The 21,804-nt window shown below is 41.2% G+C and overlaps 1 protein-coding gene across 3 annotated transcripts in view; it reads right to left on the bottom strand.

Annotated features, from left to right (window-relative positions):
• Nucleotides 1–21,804, bottom strand: part of TLL1 (tolloid like 1) — a 224,192-nt gene that overhangs the window by 13,141 nt on the left and 189,247 nt on the right. For all 3 annotated transcript variants that reach the window (XM_077279466.1, XM_077279467.1, XM_077279468.1), the window contains 3 exons: nucleotides 18,874–19,054; nucleotides 3,771–3,896; nucleotides 403–530 (listed from right to left, as the gene is read on the bottom strand). In XM_077279466.1, the coding sequence (XP_077135581.1) occupies nucleotides 403–530; nucleotides 3,771–3,896; nucleotides 18,874–19,054 (435 nt within the window). The remainder of the gene's footprint in view (nucleotides 1–402; nucleotides 531–3,770; nucleotides 3,897–18,873; nucleotides 19,055–21,804) is intronic.

Raw genomic sequence — 21,804 nt, 5'->3', positions numbered from 1 at the left:
GTGTCCATGCTCGAAAAGTAGGTGTTCGGGACGGATGCCGAACTTTACTGCTCGGGTTCGCCCATCTCTGCATATGGAATCCATGCAATCTCATATCTGTTTACGCAATGGCCCATTTTCCTTTTTGTAATTTTTAAAAGGTAAAAGATGACAATATATACTATAATATTTTTTTGCCTGATACACAAAGGAAATGTGCCATCTTTAACTTTAGGCATTTTAGAGAACATTTAATCTTCATCTTGCTGAACTGTTCATAATAACAGTAATTTTGACCAGGGGTGCACATATATTTACATACCACTGTAATAACTTGTAAGAATCTGAGATGACATATTGTCATATTGTTCATCTTTGTAAAAAGCAGTGTATTTTAAGTCATCTCATTATGCAAGTACTTACTAGTTTAACCCTATGGCCTGGAGTGGCACTTATTTCCCAAGTACATTCCTTCCGACTTGGATACTTGTCTGGCCAGTTGGGGCTTGTTATTACTCCGTTAGGACTATGAATTTGGTGCTCACATTCAGCTGTGTAGAGAAATACATGACTTGTTATATTTTATTATAGAAATTTGCACATGCCATCACTTAAACACTTGTCTCTTTAGAATTTAGTTCTACTTTAACACCTGTTCTGGTATAAATATAAGGACTCCATCCCTCATTGCATAATTGCATAATGTGTGCCATATTGGATATATTAATTTCTATACATTTTTATAGTATAATTTATAGTGTAAAGCCCCAATAACCCAAACTGCTTTTCATTTGTTTGACACGGATATCTAAAGCGGTTGGTCACTTTATTTTAATAAATGTGTCAAAGACATGACTTTTGAGGCCTTTGTTAATATTTCAGTGGTACAGAATCTCTCTCTGCACTTAATGACAGCCTTCTTCGCAGATTCAATAGTTCTCCAGTCCCAAAATGGCTGCTGGTGAGACATGAGATGAGACGGATCCATCAGCATCGCCTGACAGAAAAACAATTTTACTGTCCGAATTGTTTTCAATTGAAGAAGGCTGATGGACAGGTCTGGTCACATGCTCCTCACTTAATTGCCATTTTGTGGACAGGAAAACTGTGCAGTCTGCGAAAAAGGCTGCACTAGCGAGTTTGCAAGGAGAATCTGTAATACTTCTACATTAGTAAGTGCACCATAATATTTGGTAAAACAGAGATTAAGTGGAAAACCATCTACTTAACTTCCCAATCAAGAGCCTGTATGACAGTAACCCCATCACCATGGGGAAACCATTGAGAATTTTTGACACTTTTGGGGGAAAACGACTGATGTGTTATCTGCTTTGCCAAGCATCTTGGAGGCAATGTTATTCACATTCTCTTCTCAGCTGTAGTCTTGCTACTGCTGTGCTCTAGGAGACCCTGACCAGGTTCCAATGAACACTAACTACAAAATACTAAGGTCAAGGAAAAAATGCAAACTTGTGTAATGTAGAAATGTTTTATACTAACTATTTATACTATGGCCTCCACATATCTGTAGCATTAATATCCATATGCCAGTTTGTGCTCAATTTACATAGATTTGGTGTAACGAGTAGTAAAGCACCCATAGTGTTTAAGATGTAGGAATTTCTCCACTTTCTCCACTTTCTTCTTTAGCTAATACTAGAGTGAACTTCCTCCATTAAATGCTGATTTAATAGTTTAATGGTGTTTAGGCATAGTTTTCTGTTACTCTGCAGTGTTAAGAGAAGATTTGCTCATGCATGGTGTTCCAGGCTACACACAGCTGGATGTCCCTATACTTCCCAGAATGTTAAGGCCCCGTCTCACATAGCGATTTACCAACGATCACGACCAGCGATATGACCTGGCCGTGATCGTTGGTAAGTCGTTGTGTGGTCGCTGGGGAGCTGTCACACAGACAGCTCTCTCCAGCGACCAACGATCAGGGGAACGACTTCGGCATTGTTGAAACTGTCTTCAACGATGCCGAAGTCCCCCTGCAGCACCCGGGTAACCAGGGTAAACATCGGGTTACTAAGCGCAGGGCCGCGCTTAGTAACCCAATGTTTACCCTGGTTACCAGCGTAAATGTAAAAAATAACAAACAGTACATACTCGCCTTCTGATGTCCGTCAGGTCCCTTGCCGTCTGCTTCCTGCTCGGAGTGCCGTACAGTGAGAGCAGAGCGCAGCGGTGACGTCACTGCTGTGCTGTGCTCTCACTGTACGGCCGGCAGTCAGTCAGAGCAGGAAGCAGACGGCAAGGGACCTGACGGACATCAGAAGGCGAGTATGTACTGTTTGTTATTTTTTACATTTACGCTGGTAACCAGGGTAAACATCGGGTTACTAAGCGCGGCCCTGCGCTTAGTAACCCGATGTTTACCCTGGTTACCAGTGAAGACATCGCTGGACCGGTGTCACACACACCGATTCAGCGCTGTCAGCGGGACCTCAACGACCAAAAAAAGGTCCAGGCCACTCCGACACGACCAGCGATCTCACAGCAGGGGCCTGATCGCTGGTACGTGTCACACATAGCGAGATCGCTACTGAGGTCGCTGTTGCGTCACAAAACTTGTGACTCAGCAGCGATCTCGCTAGCGATCTCGCTATGTGAGACGGGGCCTTTAGTCTGAGCTTTGAATTTCGATATTGCTGGGAAGACAACAAGAAACACTGTTCTTATTGCCTTCCGAGATTTTGTCTCTACAATAATGTAAGCAATAGCAGCAACCACATTGGAAAAGATTTCTTGGTTACCTCCAATGATCACAGCTATTATGATTATATATACAAGAAGAACTACTTTGCAACATTTGTGCCCTTAGAAACCCTAAATGTAAGCACTCCTTTACAGGGAGATTATTCATATGGTCATTTACAAAAGGATTGCAATAATCGAACGTGCTTGTGTAATGTTTTATCTGAGCATGCTCGGGTGTTATCTGAGTATCTTGGGCATGTTCGACTAATACATTTGAGTCACTGCGGCTGCATGATTCACGCCTGTTAGACCCCTTTCACACATCAATTTTTTGCTATCAGTTGTAATCCGTCGAATTTTGAAAAAACGGATCCGGCGACTGATGCCGCCGAATCAGTTTTTTTACTCATAGACTTGTATTAGCGACGGATTGGGACAGATGGCCTCATGTTTCATCCGTTGTTCGCCGGATCCGTCGAAATTTGTTTGTCCGTCGGTCGGAGACGACGGACAAAGTAACGTTTTTCGTGTACGTCGAAAAATCGGATAGCGACGGATCCGTCACCGTCCGTCGTTTGCTCGAATGGAAGCCTATGGGCGCCGGATCCGTAAGATGATGGAATCCGTTGAAGGATTCCATTTTTTTTTAACTGAGCATGCTCCAATTTATTTAGGATCCAATTAGACAGATCCACTAGTCAGATCCGTCGAAAAAACGAATCCGCCGCATTAGTTTTTCACAATCTGCGACGGATCCGTTGAGCCAATGGATTGTGACTGACGGCAAAAAACTGATATGTGAAAGGGGCCTTAGCTGCAACACATACAGGGATTACCTGTTAGGATATGCCAACATGTGCTGCAGCTGTCTAACAGCCACAAAACATGCAGCCGCAGGGACTTATTATTCGGTCATGCCCAAGATACTCGAATAATACCCGAGCATGCTTCAATTACATGTTATCCAAGCACGTTCATTCATCACTAATGTTAACAGATCTTTTGTACAGTAAGCAATTTACAGTATAGTGTGAGAAGCAATAGTGAAAACTTGATTTATTTCCACATGTATATTCTGTGTCTATTACCTTCTTTGCAGTCATGTTTATTCTCATGGAGTACAAATCCATTGCGGCACTGGCAGACATAGCTACCAATAGTATTGATGCATTCATGTTGGCAGCCTCCATTCTCTTTAGAGCATTCATCTTTGTCTGCAAATAATATCAGGATTACATTACAGCACATCTCTGCAGCGTGTACAAAAATCAGCAAAACCATCATTACCAAAAACCTTTATGTTAATTCAAGCCAAGCACTTCATGCAATGGAGTTTGCCAGGTCAACTTGTAACCTTGTATATATTTTATTCCTTTAATTTGGTCAAAAATTTGCAAACAGAATTGCGAAGATCAATAACCATCTCCGCTCTTTGTTTTAATAGGCCAATTGTTAATCACTGGAGACAAAGTTCACGAGCAAAAACATACAAGGCTACAAGCTGCTAATCGTTTAAACACAGATTAAACCGATCCATACCTTTAAACATTATAAATCATCTAGGTAAATAAACGTGTTCATGTGAGACCAATCCATAGCACTAGAGAGATGTATTAATATGTAACAAGGAAGCGGCCAGGGCAAAGACGTAAATTAATAGGTATTAAATATTGATACTTCCACCATTAGAAGTGAAGTAGAGATGAAAAGATGAAGAGTAACTGGCAGAAGGTCAACAGTTTTGCTGCATAAAAAAGGACTCTCAACAGCAGACATTCCAGAGAGGCATCCGCCAGCGCAGGAATGTGTCAGATGGCATTATCAAATGGACCTGGTCGTAGCTTCAAATCAAAACTGTCAGGTTGCTCCTGACATACAGAAAAAATCCTACAGCATCTAATGTCTTGCTACAGCAATGCACCATACAGATGCATAACAATTACAGTAATTAAAAGGGACAAAATTAATCACGAGTCGAAGCACAACAATTTCATCTAGTATGTCATCATTTAAGGGCTTATTAGTCATCAGGACCTTTAAAGGGGGCGGCTGTGAAATCTGTTTAGCATGAAATCTTGTTAAACCAGTCTTTTTATCTGCAAGTTATATTTTAAATAAATCATGGGAATAATTATTGGTTCTCATATAACAGACATAGCTAAAAGAAATTCCACTCCTCCAAAAAAAAATTCCAGTGCAAATCTCGACTTTTGTCAAGTCTTTTCAGCAATGTATTTGTCATGTTATGTGGCAATACTGGAGATGTACAGGGTGGGCCATGTATATGGATACACCTAAATAAAATGGAAATGGTTGGTGATATCAGCTTCCTGTTTGTGGCATATTAGTATATGGGAGAGGGAAAACTTTTCAAGATGGGTGGTGACCATGGTGGCCATTTTGAAGTCAACCATTTTGGATCCAACTTTATAAATGGCCCACCCAGCTGTATCCATATAAATTGCCTACCCTGTATAATGGAGTTCTAGCACCTTTTAGGTAGGGGTAATCTTAAGTTGCAGTTCAGATAGATATAACTAGGACTTGGCTAGACAGAATATTTAACAATTTCATACAAAAAAAAACAAAACAAACGTATTATAGGTTTATGTGATTTTTATTCTAAATGGAATTTAACTACTGACCCTTTTGAACATTACTTGTACACTGGATTTATAAAAAAAAAAGATAAAGCCCAAGAAAAAACCCCAAAAGAAGCATGTTCACTATGCTAACTAAATAGTAATAGTGCATGTAAATAACATAGAGTACTTAGATATTTTGATAAAAAAATGAGTAAAAGCCATCCTTCTGCGACAAGGTGTACCCAATGGGGACAGTCCCGTTTCCAGTTTGTTGCAGTGAGATGGATTTTACACTTTTTTGATCACGATAATGTTGCCTAAGTATGTTCTTTATGTTACTGACACATACTATTTGTATTTACTTATTTATTTTGTTGTATTTTTTCTGTGAAATGGCCATAATGTGAACATGCTCTTACACCATTGCACTTATACCAGTGTATGCTCTGACTCCTTTCTTTGGTTTTTCATATATTATTTTAGCCTACAGTTAGTGTCTCGCTCGGGTCTTACATCTGAAGTGGTGTATGTGCTGATGAGGACTTTGACATTGAGTTTTTGATGCAGATGGAGTCACGTTATGTGCTCAGTTGGACATCATTTTAAACCGTATACACTAATATGAGGCGAGTTTAATGACCCCGACGACCATGTTTTGCAGCCCACCTTAAATAGTTGTATAGGGCCAAAAATGATGTTTAACAGAGCACACACAGATTCTGTCTCCATCACCACAGTCAATTGCAACGTCAGCATATACACCCGAATCCCGTTTTCTAGGGCATCAACAAAAGGCTAAAACGCAATATGAACATATACAATTGAGACTATCTATATTAGCAGCCTAAAAGGTTTCCAATAGCCCACAACTATAGTTTTTGTGTTATACGTATCATCAGTGTAGAGCTTTCTCTGGTGATTGGCAATTGAGGTAGGAATTATAAAAGAATTTGATGTTGAAGAGACTCTCTGCCATAAAGAAGCAGATCATTTTGCAGATCTCAGCCAGTGTGTTGGATGTGTGTTCGACAAGCAGTAAACGACTTTCAGTAGCATCTAGCTGATATCTCAATTTTGCGGAGAGCTGTAAGCCACAGTGCATCCGTCAGTCAAGTTATCAAACACACTGAAAATATGGACAAGTGCAAAAAGTAATGTAATGTGTATATAAAAAGTTATATACTGGAATGTGAATGTACACCCGAGTCATGAATCTAAGTAATTGTCCTTTTATTAGCCACAGCTAGATCAGACAAAACAGACAAGATATCATATTATCCCTACTATTCTGCTGCTTAGAGTAATACGCTACAATCCTTTCCATCATCACATTTCAATTACAAATGCATTTTCAATCGGCTTGACAGTTCACATATCTTTCCAGCTTTTAGAGGTGAATGACCAAGAAACCTTTCAGTATTTATACCAAAAATTGAGGATCCCTTCATTCTCCTTTATTTGGTGGAAAGATGCAAGTAACGTCTTCCAAATAAAAAAAAATGTGAATTTAAAAAATGTCATAGGATGTAATACTCTTGCTTCCTTATTACAGTGCACATAGGTAAGTTTAAGATATTCAAAGAAATTGAAGAATGCTCATGGCCCTCAAAGAATAAGGCCAACATTTTTTTACTGCCTCAAAAATAGGTTTTATGTGACACGTTAATGCCAGTAAATGGGAGATTAAAAAATAATAACACAAACCTATTGATACTTCTAGGCCAGGTTAAGGAGAAATTGCACTTAATGTAAGTATATGGTTAAAGAATAGCTCTTTAATATTTCCATATGGTTAGTTGAAGTTTTTGAAACAAATGTATTGTGGAGTCCATAAACCCCAAATCATTTGTTGTTTAGTGAGCAAGAAGCAGTTTCCCTAACTTTTAATGGATGCTTGTGCCCTTAGCCCCAAGAAAAAGCACATGTCCTTTCCCCAACAGAAGGTTAGCTTACACCAGGGTGGTCGTACCTCTGAGCCTGTCAGAGGCCACCAGTCTGTCATATATACGTACACGACCTGATGGGGCACCTTTTATCGTGTCCTTGCAAGATTCAAAAATAAAAATTTTCTCTTTGCAGGCAGCTTGCTTGTCTGTAAACAAAAATGTATCGGCATATTGGCAGAAGTGAATGGAAATGATTCCCCTCTCCACAAAAGTTAGAAACGCACAATGGGATACAGTCAATTGAATACAGTGACCATCTGTATTAAAAGTGCTATCTCAATTTATTTAATGGCTATAATTGCCAAGGATCCGGACAGCTTCATTGTTCCTGCAGTTCTTCTAGCAGCATGTGAGAGCGCTTAGTTTGGACCAATAGTAATGTGACCATCCTGCTCGTCCAAACTGTCAATCGTCAGAAGCATACCGCCCCCAGAAACCAGAGGCAGAGGAGTGTGTACTCCTGAGTAGAGTTGAGCGAATATGTTCAGAATCGGTCACCGAATCTGAATTTACCATATTCGCGCCATATTGGTACCTTTCTTCATGCCGAATTTATGTGTGATGATCGATTCATTGACTCCAATGACGTTTGGCTGTGTTCGGTGAATATTGCAAAAACAAAATTTGCCGCCAATCGTAATTGGAACCGAATTTGGAAAAATTCACTCAACTCTACTCCTTAGGAATATTAGAACACTACTTTAAGGCAAAGTTCAATTTTAGAGTTTTGAAAGTAACATAATAAACAGAAGCAGAAAATAGTATACAAAATAAACCAATAAATTGAGTGGGTAGGTAGTGGCCACTTGGCCAAAACACTATATACTAGTAAAAAAAAATTAAGAAACGATGCTATTCCCAAAAACATCTCAACAGTAGCTCCGAATTAAGGTGCTTAAAGAGTTGTTGGTTGAGTTTACAGCTCTTTTCACCTACTGCTATATATATGCATGCTCAGTTCAGCTGAGTATAAATGTGTTTTAAATAAAAAGATGGAAGTAAAAAGTTGCCAAACTAGCGACAGCTTATCCCTGGGAGAACACAAAGATTGTACCTTGAAATTCAATATGATCCTTCTTTCAATGGCATCATATATCACGGGACATTCAGGAGATCCCCCATACACATAAGATTATCAGTCACACCTCCTGAAATTGGCAGGTTTGACTGACCTTGGACTTGACAACTTTAGTTTCAAGTCAAAGATAATAAACCATCGGGATAACATTCTAATAGCACTTACCACCTGAAAGCATTACTATCATTTTAACAAAAAAAATATTGTAAATTAATATATTTTACAAAGTGAATATAAAATGTTATGCTACATAAAAATAGACATTTATACAGTGGGGGAAATAAGTATTTGATCCCTTGCTGATTTTTTAAGTTTACCCACTGACAAAGGCATGAACAGTCTATAATTTTAAGGGTAGGTTAGTTTTAACATTGAGAGATAGAATATCAAAAACAAAATCCAGAAAATCACATTGTATAAATTATATAAGTTGATTTATATTTTGCAGTGAGAAATAAGTATTTGATCCCCTACCAACCATTAAGAGTTCTGGCTCCTACAGACCAGTTAGACGCTCTTAATCAACTTGTTACCTGCATTAAAAACAGATGTCTTACATAGTCACCTTTATAAAAGACTCCTGTCCACAGACTCAATTAATCAGTCAGACTCTAACCTCTACAACACGGGCAAGACTGAAGAGCTTTATAAGGATGTCAGAGACAAGATCATAGATCTGTGCAAAGCTGGAATGGGCTACAAAACCATAAGTAAAAGGCTGGGTGAGAAGGAGACAACTGTTGGTGCAATAGTAAGAAAATGGAAGAAATACAAAATGACTGTCAAGGAACATCGATCTGGGGCACCATGCAAAATCTCACGTATCGTTGATCATGAGGAAGGTGAGAGATCAGCCTAAAACTACATGGGGGGATCCACCTGCTGTGGACTTTCCTCCACCTCCTTCCTCCCCTCCCTGTCTCACCTGGCTTCATTTCTTGGTTATTAGAATGGTATAAGTTGCAGATGTGACATAATTTCAAGTGACATATTTTAAGTGTATCATCTGAAATATCCCAGAAATAGTCCAGAAATCGGCCAGACGGTAAGACTAATCACTGTCTTTTAAAGTTACTTGCCTTTCTTTTTCTCCGCTGCTCTTTAACCATGCTCACATTTCCTCCACCGTTTTTGATCCACTAATCATCTCTCCTCCACTAACCCCTTACCCCTGCACCCTCAAACCACATAACTATCTCCCCCTCTTTCTTACCCCCCCACCTCACTCCATCTGCAGACCTGCTCTCTAACCTCAGACCTCTACCACCAAAATATAATATAAGCCAATCACTCTCCTTCACCCACCTGCTTCTCTTTCTCTGCTTATTCTCACTGCTGGCGACACATCCCCCCAATCCTGCCGCCCCCGCCTCATTCATCACTAATTCTCACCCCTATCCTTCTCACACTATGAGAAACTATCGCAACCCCTCACACTTAAAATCTGTGCCACTGACCCCCACCCCCCTGCTTCCTCTCTCTGGGGCACTTTGGAATGCCCGCTCTGTCTGCAACAAGCTCCACATGGTCCATGATCTCTTCACTTCCCGCAACCTTTCCTTTCTGGCCCTCACTGAGACCTGGCTGACACCCCCTGACACAGCCTCACCTGCAGCACTGAGTTACGGTGGCCTCCAATTTACCCACACTCCTCGCTCTGGCAACAGACATGGTGGAGGAGTGGGTGTCCTTTCTAAAAACTGTTCCTTCAACCCTATCCAACCCCCACCCTCCCTTATCCTCCCTTCTTTCGAGGTTCACTCTGTCCGTATCTACACTCCCTCCAATCTCCAAATGGCTGTCATATACCGACCACCAGGCTCAGCCACTGCCTTCATCGACCAATTCTCCACCTGGCTCCTTCACTTTCTCTCTGCTGACATCCCCACCATCATCATGGGTGACTTTAATATCCCTACTGACAACTGCCAGCCAGCAGCCTCCAAGCTACTGGCCCTTACTTCATCCTTTGGACTCACTCAGTGGTCCTCCACAGCCACCCACACAAACGGACATACACTAGACCTCATCTTCACCCGCCTCTGTTCCTTATCTAACCTCACAACCTCTCCCTTCCCCCTATCTGACCACCATCTACTCACCTTCTCATCCTTGTCCTCCTCACCCACCCCCCATGTCCAGCCATCACCACATCCTCGCAGAAACCTCGCACATCTAGACATTCACAGACTCTCAAACTCTCTTCTACCTCTGTCCTCCATATCTTCACTCCACGACACGGACAGCGCCACCGCTTTTTATAACTCCACCCTCACATCAGCCATAGACTCAGTCGCCCCTCTCATGCATGGCACAGTGCAAAGAACAAATAGGCAACCTTGTTATTACAATCTCACAAAAAAACTTCGACAAGCATCCAGGGTTGCGGAGCGGCGTTGGAAGAAAACACGCCTGCCAGACGACTTCATTGCTTTCAAACAAGCTACATTTGACTTCAAATTAGCCCTCACCTCCGCTAAACAGACCTATTTCACTAACCTTGTATCTTCACTATCCTACAACCCAAAACAACTATTCAGCACATTTACCTCCCTCCTCCGCCCACCACTGCCACCTCCAACTCCCCTCATCTCTTCCGAGGACTTTGCCACCTACTTCAAAAATAAGATCGACCAAACAAGGCAAACCCTAACTGTTCCACCACCCCAACCACTCCATATACCAGACCTCTGCCCTTCCCTAATAACCTCCCTCTCCAACATCACTGAAGGAGAGCTTACTCGCCTCTTTTCCAAATCGCACCTCACCACCTGTGCACTTGACCCCATTCCCTCCCACCTGCTCCCCAACCTCACTAACATGCTCATTCCAGCCCTAACCCATCTCTTCAACCTATCGCTATCTTATGGTACCTTCACCTCTGCCTTCAAACATGCCACCATCACACCCATCCTCAAAAAACTAACCTTGACCTAACTGCTAAGCCCAGCTACCGCCCCATATCACTGCTCCCGTTTGCTTCAAAACTCCTTGAGCAGCATGTCCATGCTCAAATTTCCTCCCACCTCTCATCTAACTCTCTCCTTGACAACCTCCAATCTGGCTTCCGCCCCCACCACTCCACCGAAACTGCTCTGACCAAAATTTCTAATGACTTATTCACAGCCAAAGCTAACAGACAGTTCTCCATCCTCCTCCTTCTTGACCTGTCCTCTGCTTTTGACACAGTTGATCACTGCCTACTGCTACAGATTCTTTCTTCCCTTGGCATCAAAGACCTTGCCCTGTCCAGGATCGCCTCATACCTTTCCGACCGCACATTTAGTGTTTCCCACTCCCACACCACCTCCTCATCCCATCCTCTCTCTGTTGGAGTCCCTCAAGGCTCTGTCCTAGGGCCCCTACTTTTTTCCATCTATACCCTTGGCCTAGGACAACTCAAAGTCCCATGGCTTCCAGTACCACCTGTATGTGGACGACACTCAGATCTACCTCTCTGGCCCAGATGCCACCTCTCTGCTGTCCAGAATCCCGAAGTGTCTGTCAGCCATATCCTCCTTCTTCACCTCTCGCTTCCTAAAACTCAATGTAGACAAAACCGAACTCATCATCTTTCCCCCATCTCACGTATCCCCCCTACCTGACCTATCTATTATGGTAAATGGCATCACGCTCTCTCCCGCACCTGAAATCCGCTGCCTCAGGGTAACTCTCGACTCGGCCCTGTCCTTCAAACCACACGTCCAAACTCTTGCCACCTCCTGTCACCTCAACTCAAAAATATTGCCAGTATCCGTCCCTTCCTCAGCCCACAATCTACCAAAACTCTTGTGCATGCCCTCATCATCTCCCGCCTCGATTACTGCAACACCCTCCTCTGTGGCCTCCCTGCTAACTCTCTTGCACCACTCCAGTCTGTCCTCAACTCTGCTTCCTGGCTAATCCACCTCTCTCCTCGCTACTCCCCTGCTTCTCCCCTTTGCAAATTTCTCCACTGGCTCCCAATTCCCCAACGAATTTAGTTCAAACTACTAACACTGATCTACAAAGCCATCCACAACTTGTCCCCTCCCTATATTTCTGAACTAATCTCCCAATATCTTCCCTCATGTAATCTCTGATCCTCCCAAGACCTCCTACTCTCCTCCACACTTATTCGTACCTCACACAACCGCCTCCAAGATTTCTCCCGAATATCCCCCATCCTCCAGAATTCCATACCTCAACATGTCCGAATATCCACCACCCTCGGATCCTTCAGACGGAACCTGAAAACCCATCTCTTCAAGAAAGCCTACAGCCTGCAATAACCATTCTGCCGTCTCGCCATCGCCAGAGCCGCTGCCTCTCCATCTCCAGAGCCACCGCATCGCCATCGCCATCGCCTCACACCTTACCTTCTGTCTCTTCCCCACTAACCCATAGAATGTAAGTCCGCAAGGACAGGGTCCTCTCCCCTCTGTACCAGTCTGTCACTGTAAACGTGTTTACTGTAAACTATATCTGTAACTCTGTATGTAACCCCTTTCTCATGTACAGCACAATGGAATTAATGGTGCTTTATAAATAAATAATAATAATAACTTGTTAATGATTTCAAGACAGATGGGACCACAGTCACCAAGAAAACCATTGGTAACACATTACGCCATAAAGGTTTAAAATTCTGCAGTGCCCCCAAGGTCCCCTGCTCAAGAAGGCACATGTGCAGGTCCGTCTGAAGGTTGCCAATGAACACCTCAATCATTCTGTGAGTGATTGGGAGAAGTTGCTGTGGTCAGATGAGACAAAAATTGAGGTCTTTGGCATTAACTCAACTCGCCATGTTTGGAGGAACAGAAATGCTGCCTATGACCCAAACACCGTTCCCACTCTCAAGCATGTAGGTGGAAACATTATGTTTTGAGGGGGTTTCTCTGCTAAGGGCGCAGGACTACTTCACCGCATCAATGGGAGAATGGATGGAGCCATGTACCGTAAAATCCTGAGTGACAATCTCCTTCCCTCTGCCAGGACATTGAAAATGGGTCGTGACTGGGTCTCCCAGCAAGACAATGATCCAAAACATACAACCAAGGCAACAAAGGAGTGGCTCAAAAAGAAGCACATTAAGGTCATGGAGTGGCCTACCCAGTCTCAAGACCTTAATCTCATAGAAAACTTATGGAGGGAGTTGAAGCTTCGAGTTACCGAGCGACAGCCTCAAAATCTTAATGATTTTGAGATGATCTGCAAAGAAGAGTCGACCAAAATTCCTCCCGACTTGTGCGCAAACCTCAACAACAACTACAAAAAAAGTCTGACTGCTGTGTTTGCCAACAAGGGTTTTGCCACCAAGTATTAATTCTTGTTTGACAGAGGGATCAAATACTTATTTGTCACAGCAAAATGCAAATAAATTTATATAATTTATACAATGTGATTTCCTGGACTTTATTTTTGATATTCTACCTCTAAAAATTATAAAATTCTAAAATTATAGACTGTTCATGTCTTTGTCAGTGGGCAAAGTTACAAAATCAGCAAAGGATCAAATACTTATTTCCCCCACTGTACATGCAGATTTCTGAATATTGTCTACAAAGAAATATTTATGGGTAATTAATTTCGATTACTATATTCATTCATCTCTCACATTTAAAGACATAACTCAAAATGTTATACTTTATATGTTATTTTTTGTGTATCCATCAGTATGTAGTCAAGCAAATATATGGTATCACTTGATTTCAACAGATCCTGAGCAGTTTTCATAATTCTGAAAACTTTTAGAGGTGAAATCTTCAGCTTTCAGTTTCTTTCCAATATAATGTAATCAAAGGGTGACTATACTTTCAAGTAACTTTACAGAGTAAGCTGTCCTGTGTGTACATGCTGAAACACTATTTCTGACCATCTTGTCTGTATCCTGCATTTACATAAGGTTTCCATTTGACAGGTTTAGTTTTATAATTTTCAAATGTTTGAGCTGGCGGATGAAGAATAGTCTTCTATATAGTCCATATAAAAAGAAAGATGGATTGCACTCACCGGTCTGCAAAATCCAGTATTTATTTCAAAGATTAAAACATCTTCAATGGGAGAAAGGGAGAAGGAGTTCGGGTCGCTCTCACACTCCTTCTCCCGTTGAAGATGTTTTAATCTTTGAAATAAATACTGGATTTTACAGACCGGTAAGTGCCATCCATCTTTCTGTTATTTCTGGGCAGGCACCCGAAGGTCCAGGTTTTTATGCCGACAGCGCTTTGGCACACCAATGGAATATTGCGCCTAAGGTGTATTAAATCACCGAAAAAAAGACACTATTTAACGATAGAGTAAATGACACCATAAAACTTAACATTTACTTATTATTAATAAAAAACTTTTTATAAACACCATACACGACCTAAAAACATTAATGGCTGCAAACACAGATACAGAGTGCACCGTCTCCCTAAAGGGCTCACTATCTGTGCCCTACCTTGCTGCAGAGGTTGGCACCCATTTTCCTTCGCAATGGCGCCCCTGCTCAACGTAGGCTTGCCCTAACTATCCCTTATAGGCCCTGTCGTGTGGAAAGATAGTGCAAGACAGCATTCAGCAGACCATACATGTATGGTACATACATACTCGCCCCCTGAGGAAGGTCATTCGTACTGAAACGTACGTCGGGGAGAGTCCCAGCCGCCCTGCACTACACCATGACGGGTAATGTTATGTGACTTCACATGTATATTTATTATCTTTCTTTGTCAGCTGATATACTTTTGCCGCTGGAGTTTGTTAGTTTGGTACACTTTAATGGGTGGATATGCTTTATAAATCAGCCGCTGGTAGCTGGTTGCACCTGTGAGCCTGATTATGACAGTTACTCTGTCCACCCTAAGCTATACTAACTAGTCACTATCCAGTGTTCTGTTTTTCTCTTTATGTGACAATTAAGATTTTACATCCCTAGTTGTGCTGCAGGTCCGCTGGCACTCACTATCTTGGGCGATATTTTGTCACTAACCCAATATACATTTACTGGCCTATTTTTGATTGCTCTATACGTTGCTTCTTTTAAACATAATTTTTGTATGGTGTGTTTAATTTGTATTTAATAAAATTTGGTATCTATTTTCTATTTATCTAGCTATGACTCTTTTCCTTTTTTTGTATAATATGCAGCTTCTGAGTCGCTTATGTTCACAATATGCAATTGGCATATAGATGTTAGGTAGACATCGCAATATATATGGTAAATTATGATTTGGAGAAGTTTTTTTCTACTTAGGTTATTGTTGCACTTTATGGGTTAGTGCAATCTGGGTGGTGACATTATGTATTTGGCTGATTTATGTGAATGCGCCTCTCTTATTACTTAGCTTATGGTTTTTATAGGACCTCCTACTATAGGAGCCTCCATAATATTCCTGCCGCTCTCAGGGGGGCATTTGCTCCAGGTGCTGCATCTTTTTGGCACCGTTACATGTATGTGTCTCCTGATGTGTGTGTCTTTTTGTCATCAACCTTTTCCTCATCACTTGTAACAGTTTTATTATATTTTTTTGTCTTTGTATGTTGTTAATAAAATTTGTATATTTATAATGAAACTGTTTTTCTATTATCTTTGGGGCATTATGCTCTCGGTGAATTTCTAGGATTACGCTTTGTTGCTTGTGTAGACTTCTATATATAGACCTCCTATATATATCCGAGTACAGCACAAAGAGGGATTTCTGACATTTTCCCTAAGGTAGCACACAGAGAGAAGCATATTCAGAAAGCTAGTCAGCAGTACTGAGCTGTGAATCCAACTCTGGGGTGAAGAGAAAATACTCGTTAGAAAGAGCAGCATAATCTTTCTGTATCTCTCTGCAATAGGATCTCACTCTGCACATTACTCCTCCTCTCCTCTTTATAAAGTATAATAGCCTGTTGATCCTGGCACTTCAGTGCACTGGTAGTACATGTCTTGAGCAAGATGGAGTTAAGCATTTTTTTGTTTTAAGTGGATGGTGAGTTCAGGAGGCTGGGGGGAGTGGCTCATAAGTGGAGAAAGAAGCAGAATTTTCTGATATTTATTGCAAAGTATCGTATATTCACCTGTATTGATTTATTCAAAGTTTGTTGAAGCTCCCATTTAAACTGTCCCACTACATTATAGGAACACAGCTAGATCAAATAGATCTGTTGCCTTTTTCTAATAACAAATTGCAGAAATATGAATGCAGCTCTGGACCATATACCTATGTTCACACATGCAGGGTGCAGGGGCAAATAACGCCCCTAAATCTTGCCAGAAAACTATGATAATAATCCATATATGCATGTAAATGAGCTAGATTATACTTTATGTGACAATTTAAAAGGGTTGTCCACTACTAGGACAACCCTTTCTTGATCAAAAGGTTTGGCCCCATAAAATAATAAAGCCTAAACTCACCTCCCGTGCTGGTGCTGTTCCCACAGTGTTGGCACTTGCTCTCCCCAGGGCTCTCATGTGGTGTTGTGACACGTGACAGCGGTGACCAATCAGAGCGGGTGTCACTATCCCTGCTTTCAGACAAATCGAACATGAAGAGGAAGTCTGGGCTGCAGCTGATCTCAGCCTTCCCCTTCATGTTCAATTCAACAGGAGACAGGGACAGCAATAGAAATAGAGGTTCAGAAACCAGCTCACCTCCTGATGCCAGTGTGGATATAGCGCTGGCATCACAACGATAGCACAGGAGCCCCGTGAGACCAAGCATCGACACTGCGTGAACAGTGCCAGCACGGGAGGTGAGAATAAGCTTTATTATTTTATGGGGACCAAGCAAGGGCTATAAGAAGAAGCTGTACAAGTAGTGGACAACTTCATTAAAGTAAATCTCTGTGGCTCATTTTAAAAAAGAGCCTGTTAGCAGCACCCATGTGGTACAGTCCAGTCCGAAGGGTGCTGTCTGTTTCGCTTTGGTACCTCCTCTCTCATGGCAAGCACCATCCCTCCTGCCCTGCTTTATGTGAAGGATGCGTTGTACATCATCCACAGTCTCCCCCAATCACGCTCCTGTGCAGGTTTAATTTGTTCTGCCCTGCAGTGCTGCAATGCCCATGCACCGGCTTTACTTCCAGGGCATTGGCGCTCTCTGATCTCTTCCGTCACATTACACTACTTTGCTCTTCCCTAGTTATTTTTGTATCTATACAAAGGGGATTGAGGGCTTACATACAACTTACTAGAATGCTGTATAAGAGGCCTTAAAGGTGGTGGCTGTACATTATATTGAGAAAACCTAGAGAGAGGTTCCCTGTAAAACCCAAAAGCATGACCATTACTGACGTTGACACAATACCTTAGAATTATAATGGAGCCAATTCATGTCAGAAATCAAATTTAAAATACTTCTGCTGACTTTTTTTCAAATATCTACTGTAATTTGATTGTGGCAGTCAGATTTATGCTATATAAAGATGGCGTATACTGGCTCCAACTAGTATAAGTCATACATTCTATATTAGAGGTAGTTTGGGAATTATTTACATGGATTGTAGAAGAAAATATGTGTACAGTTAGGCAGCGTAGGGCAATATCTGCAACACTTGTCTCCAGTACATTTTATATAGTGCTTTCTATATTTATTGGTTAGATGTGGAGAAATTATCAAAAGTGAAAAAATTTAACTGATTTCTCTCAAATATAGAATTAGTTGATAACAGATATTTAGCCAAACTGTTTCTACATATTAATGCAACCACTTCGTGGCCATTTGAACTGTGGATAAGTGATGACTGTGAAAACAGCAATTATATTTTTTCCTCTATTATACTGCATTCTATACCTTGAAATTATCTAACCATTAAGGTTCAGTTACACTTTTTTTGGGAACACCAAATATTATAGTAGCAGGCTACAATAAAGAGCATGTTTAATCTCATTAAGTAAACTTGTCATAACTAGTATCCATTTCCAAAGTTACAGTATAGATTTCAACAATTTTTTTGGTATATAAAGAATTAGGCTATATATAGGAAGCAGAAAAGTAATTGATTGATTGGGTGTTTTACAACACAGATAGTGCTCAACTTTAAAGTATAAGTGGAAAATTAACAATTATACATTAAGGTGTTGTGGCAAAAATGTTGACATGGCTAAGAATTGTCAACTTGTTTTAGACTTCACCTTTAATTATACCTTGCCAAGGAGGAAACTCAAGACTGTTAATGGTAAAAGCATTGGAAAAGAACATGTAATAATACCCCTTCCCTCACGTAGACTGATTCATTACATGTGAGGCAACAGAGCCCAGGCCCACACTAAGAGCCAAGGCCAAAGGCATTAAGCACTAAAGAAAACAACTTAAAACTAGGATCTGTAATTCTGTGAGGGACATTGGCTGCTTGGTTCTTGGATGTGTTTTTTGATGTATGGCATAACATTTACAGAACACTTGACATTGCAGGCCCCATGTACAACAATAGACAAGTGGAAGTCTTGCCCATAGCAGCCAATAAAATGTCAAGAAAACACCCACACTAACACCATGTACACAGACATCTAATGTGTATAAAATTGTACAGCTAAGGTTTGAATTTAACCACATTGTAAAAATTCTGACTCTAGCTAAAAAAATAAATAAAATTACCTACAACACTAAGACCACGCTGCCCTTACCTGAGAAGAAGTGTGCACGGAAGCCCTTTTTGGATACTGTATTATCAGATTTAAATTCTATTCTCATATTGTTGTACTGAGAGGTAATAACCTCAGGCACTTCAGTCCCACAGAACTTTCCATGTAACTTTGAATCAGAGGATAGACCACTTCGAATCTCAACAAAGTCATACTTGCAAACCTGGAAAAAACACTGCATGTTAATACCATATAATAAATTATACCTCTTATTAGTCATTCAGGCTGCGATACAAATCCCATCTGTTATGAAGGGCAAACAATCTATACATTGTATATACTCACACAGTATTAGGGAACTTGTCACCACCCCCACCCCCGTGCTCCATTCAAGATAGTGACGATGTCTCGCGAGATTTGTGAAGTCTCGCGAGACTTCGGCACTTCTATCGAGGAGCACGGTGACCCGCTCCACTGCGCAGGCGCCAGATTTCCAGCCCCGCAGTGTGAATGCATCATAACACACTGCAGGGTGGGATCTGGGGAGAAGAAGCGGCGCACGGAGGACAGAGCTGGATGATGGACGGCCGCAAGGCGGTGGAGTCAGGGGGAGAAAACATACCTCCCTGACTCAATAGAGGTATTTTGGGAAATTTATAAAAGTCATTATTTCAGCGTTCCTAGGGATAATAAACTTAAGAGCCACCCTCACAGAATGCAGCCTTAGTGATGCTGAAGGTGGCTCTTTTACTTTAATAGGCCCTGGGGGGTGACAAGTTCCCTTTAAGAGAGCATGGGGATTGCATCGCAATCATTGGACTGGCGGTCGGCTCTCCTTACCTGCGTATCACAGCATGTATTTCTGTGCAGCTGTCCCGCTCCAGCCAATAGAGCAGACGCACATTCTGAGGATTCCGATTCGATCTTAGCGAGAGTAGTACGGCCGTCTGGCTGCACCCTAAAGAGAACCTTTCATCACAATTTTGCACGTTAAAGAGTAAAGGCAGGTCTGTATATGCCACCATTTTTAAAGTTCATGCCTGATTGTGCAGATTTATCTCCCAGTGGTCTTCAGTAACATGGCCTTGGTAGCGCAGATTTAGATCTCAGCTCAATGACTGCACCAGCACACCAACTTTAAAAAAGGAAGCAGGTACAGATACCAGAGGCAGGTGGAGAGGTCAGGGCAGAGAGGAAGACCAAACGCACAGTCCCACCCTAAAGCACCGATATGCAGGATACAGATTTCTGCACTAAAGGCATCTAATAAATTTGTATAACAGCGCCATTATGTCCATGCCTTTACTTTGACATTCAAAATCATGATTACAGGTTCTCTTTAAGGTTTTTATGTAATATCTTAGACTATCCTTTATCTTATATCAACATCAAAAGATGCCATATTATTAAGCATTTCCAAATATTAGTAAAAAAAAAACCACTTACTAAAGTTTTAAGTGAATACATACAAATGAATGAATGATCAGTGAAAACTAACATGGGACAAAGTAGACTAGTATCATTTTGCTTTTAAAAGGGATGTTCAGGATTAGGAAAACCTGACTGCTTTCTTCCAAAAACAGCACCACATTAGTTTTTTTGTTGAAGCAAATGGGATTGAGCTGCAATACAGCATAAACCATGTGGACAAGTATTGTACTGTTTTTGGAAGAAGACAGACACATTTTTGAAATCCTAGACAACCTCTCTAAAGTAGAGTTAACTGTTTTTATAAAATATGAAACGGATTATCTGAATTTTTGGACAATTAGAAAGCAGAAACATCCATAAAAATTGTTTATTTTATGGAGCCATTAGAGCCTGATCACTTCATCTATAGAGACGAACATACTCCAGTAATTTGCCCTATGACTAGAGATGAGAGAAATCGATCCATGAAGGATCAACTTTCCTGAAATTCACAAATACCCAGGAATTCAAACAATCTGTGATTCAATGCCCTTGTATTGATAAAAAAAATATATAAATGCCCCGCCATGTCACACACTGCTAAAAACAAAGAGCGGACTAATGATGTCAGTTATATCCAGGAGGGCTGCCCATGATGGCCGAGTGCAGCCAAGTAGGAGGAGTATAAAAGAGGAGAGCTGGCCAAGCAGCACCATTTTAGGCTTTACAACATAATAATGATAGAGGTCAGAGCACACAGGTCATTAAAAAAAATATAGAAAAGACCTAATCAGATTATGTGTATTACTGCTGTGGTAGTCTAAGGCTATGTGCCCACGTAGCAGAATCTAAGCAGAATTTTCCTCATCAAAAGCAGACTTCCTTGCCAGGAAATCTGCTTGCGTTTTTCTAGCGTATTTGTCGAGTTTTTCCTTGCATTTTTTTTCATTCTATAGCGTCGAAATCACCGTGATTCTGTAAAATTAATGAACATGCTGTGTTTTTTCTGCGATGCGTTTCCGCTGTGGAAAAAAACGCAGCATGGGCACAACAATTGCGGAATGCCATTAAAAATAATGGGTGCCGTTTTGTAAGCATTTTTTAAGTGTTTCCGCAGTGGAAAAAAGTGGCAAAAACACTTAAAAAACACAATGTGGGGACATAGCCTTAGTCTATGGCCACGTACACTCGTTCAGCAGTTGAGGAGTATTTTACCTCAGCATCTGTAAGCCAAAATTAGGAGTGGAACAATCAGAGGAAAAGTATAATAGAAACACGTCAGCACTTTTGTATTTTTCACCCACTCCTGGTTTCGGCTTACAAATACTGAGGTAAAATACTGAGGTAAAATACTGATCGAACACTTAAAGGGCCACTGTCACCCCCCTCCAGCCGTTATAAACTAAAAGAGCCACCTTGTGCAGCAGTAATGCTGCATTCTAACAAGGTGGCTCTTTTAGTTTTTGGTTCAAGTATTCCCAAAATAAAGCGTTTTGAAACTTATCCAAAATACCTGTCTTTATCCAGGGAGGCGGGTCCTCACTGCCCAGCTTGAACCGCTAC

The sequence above is a fragment of the Ranitomeya variabilis genome, chromosome 1 (assembly GCF_051348905.1).
Source record: "Ranitomeya variabilis isolate aRanVar5 chromosome 1, aRanVar5.hap1, whole genome shotgun sequence".
Lineage (NCBI taxonomy): Eukaryota > Metazoa > Chordata > Amphibia > Anura > Dendrobatidae > Ranitomeya > Ranitomeya variabilis.
This window is presented reverse-complemented; position numbering and strand designations above follow the sequence as displayed.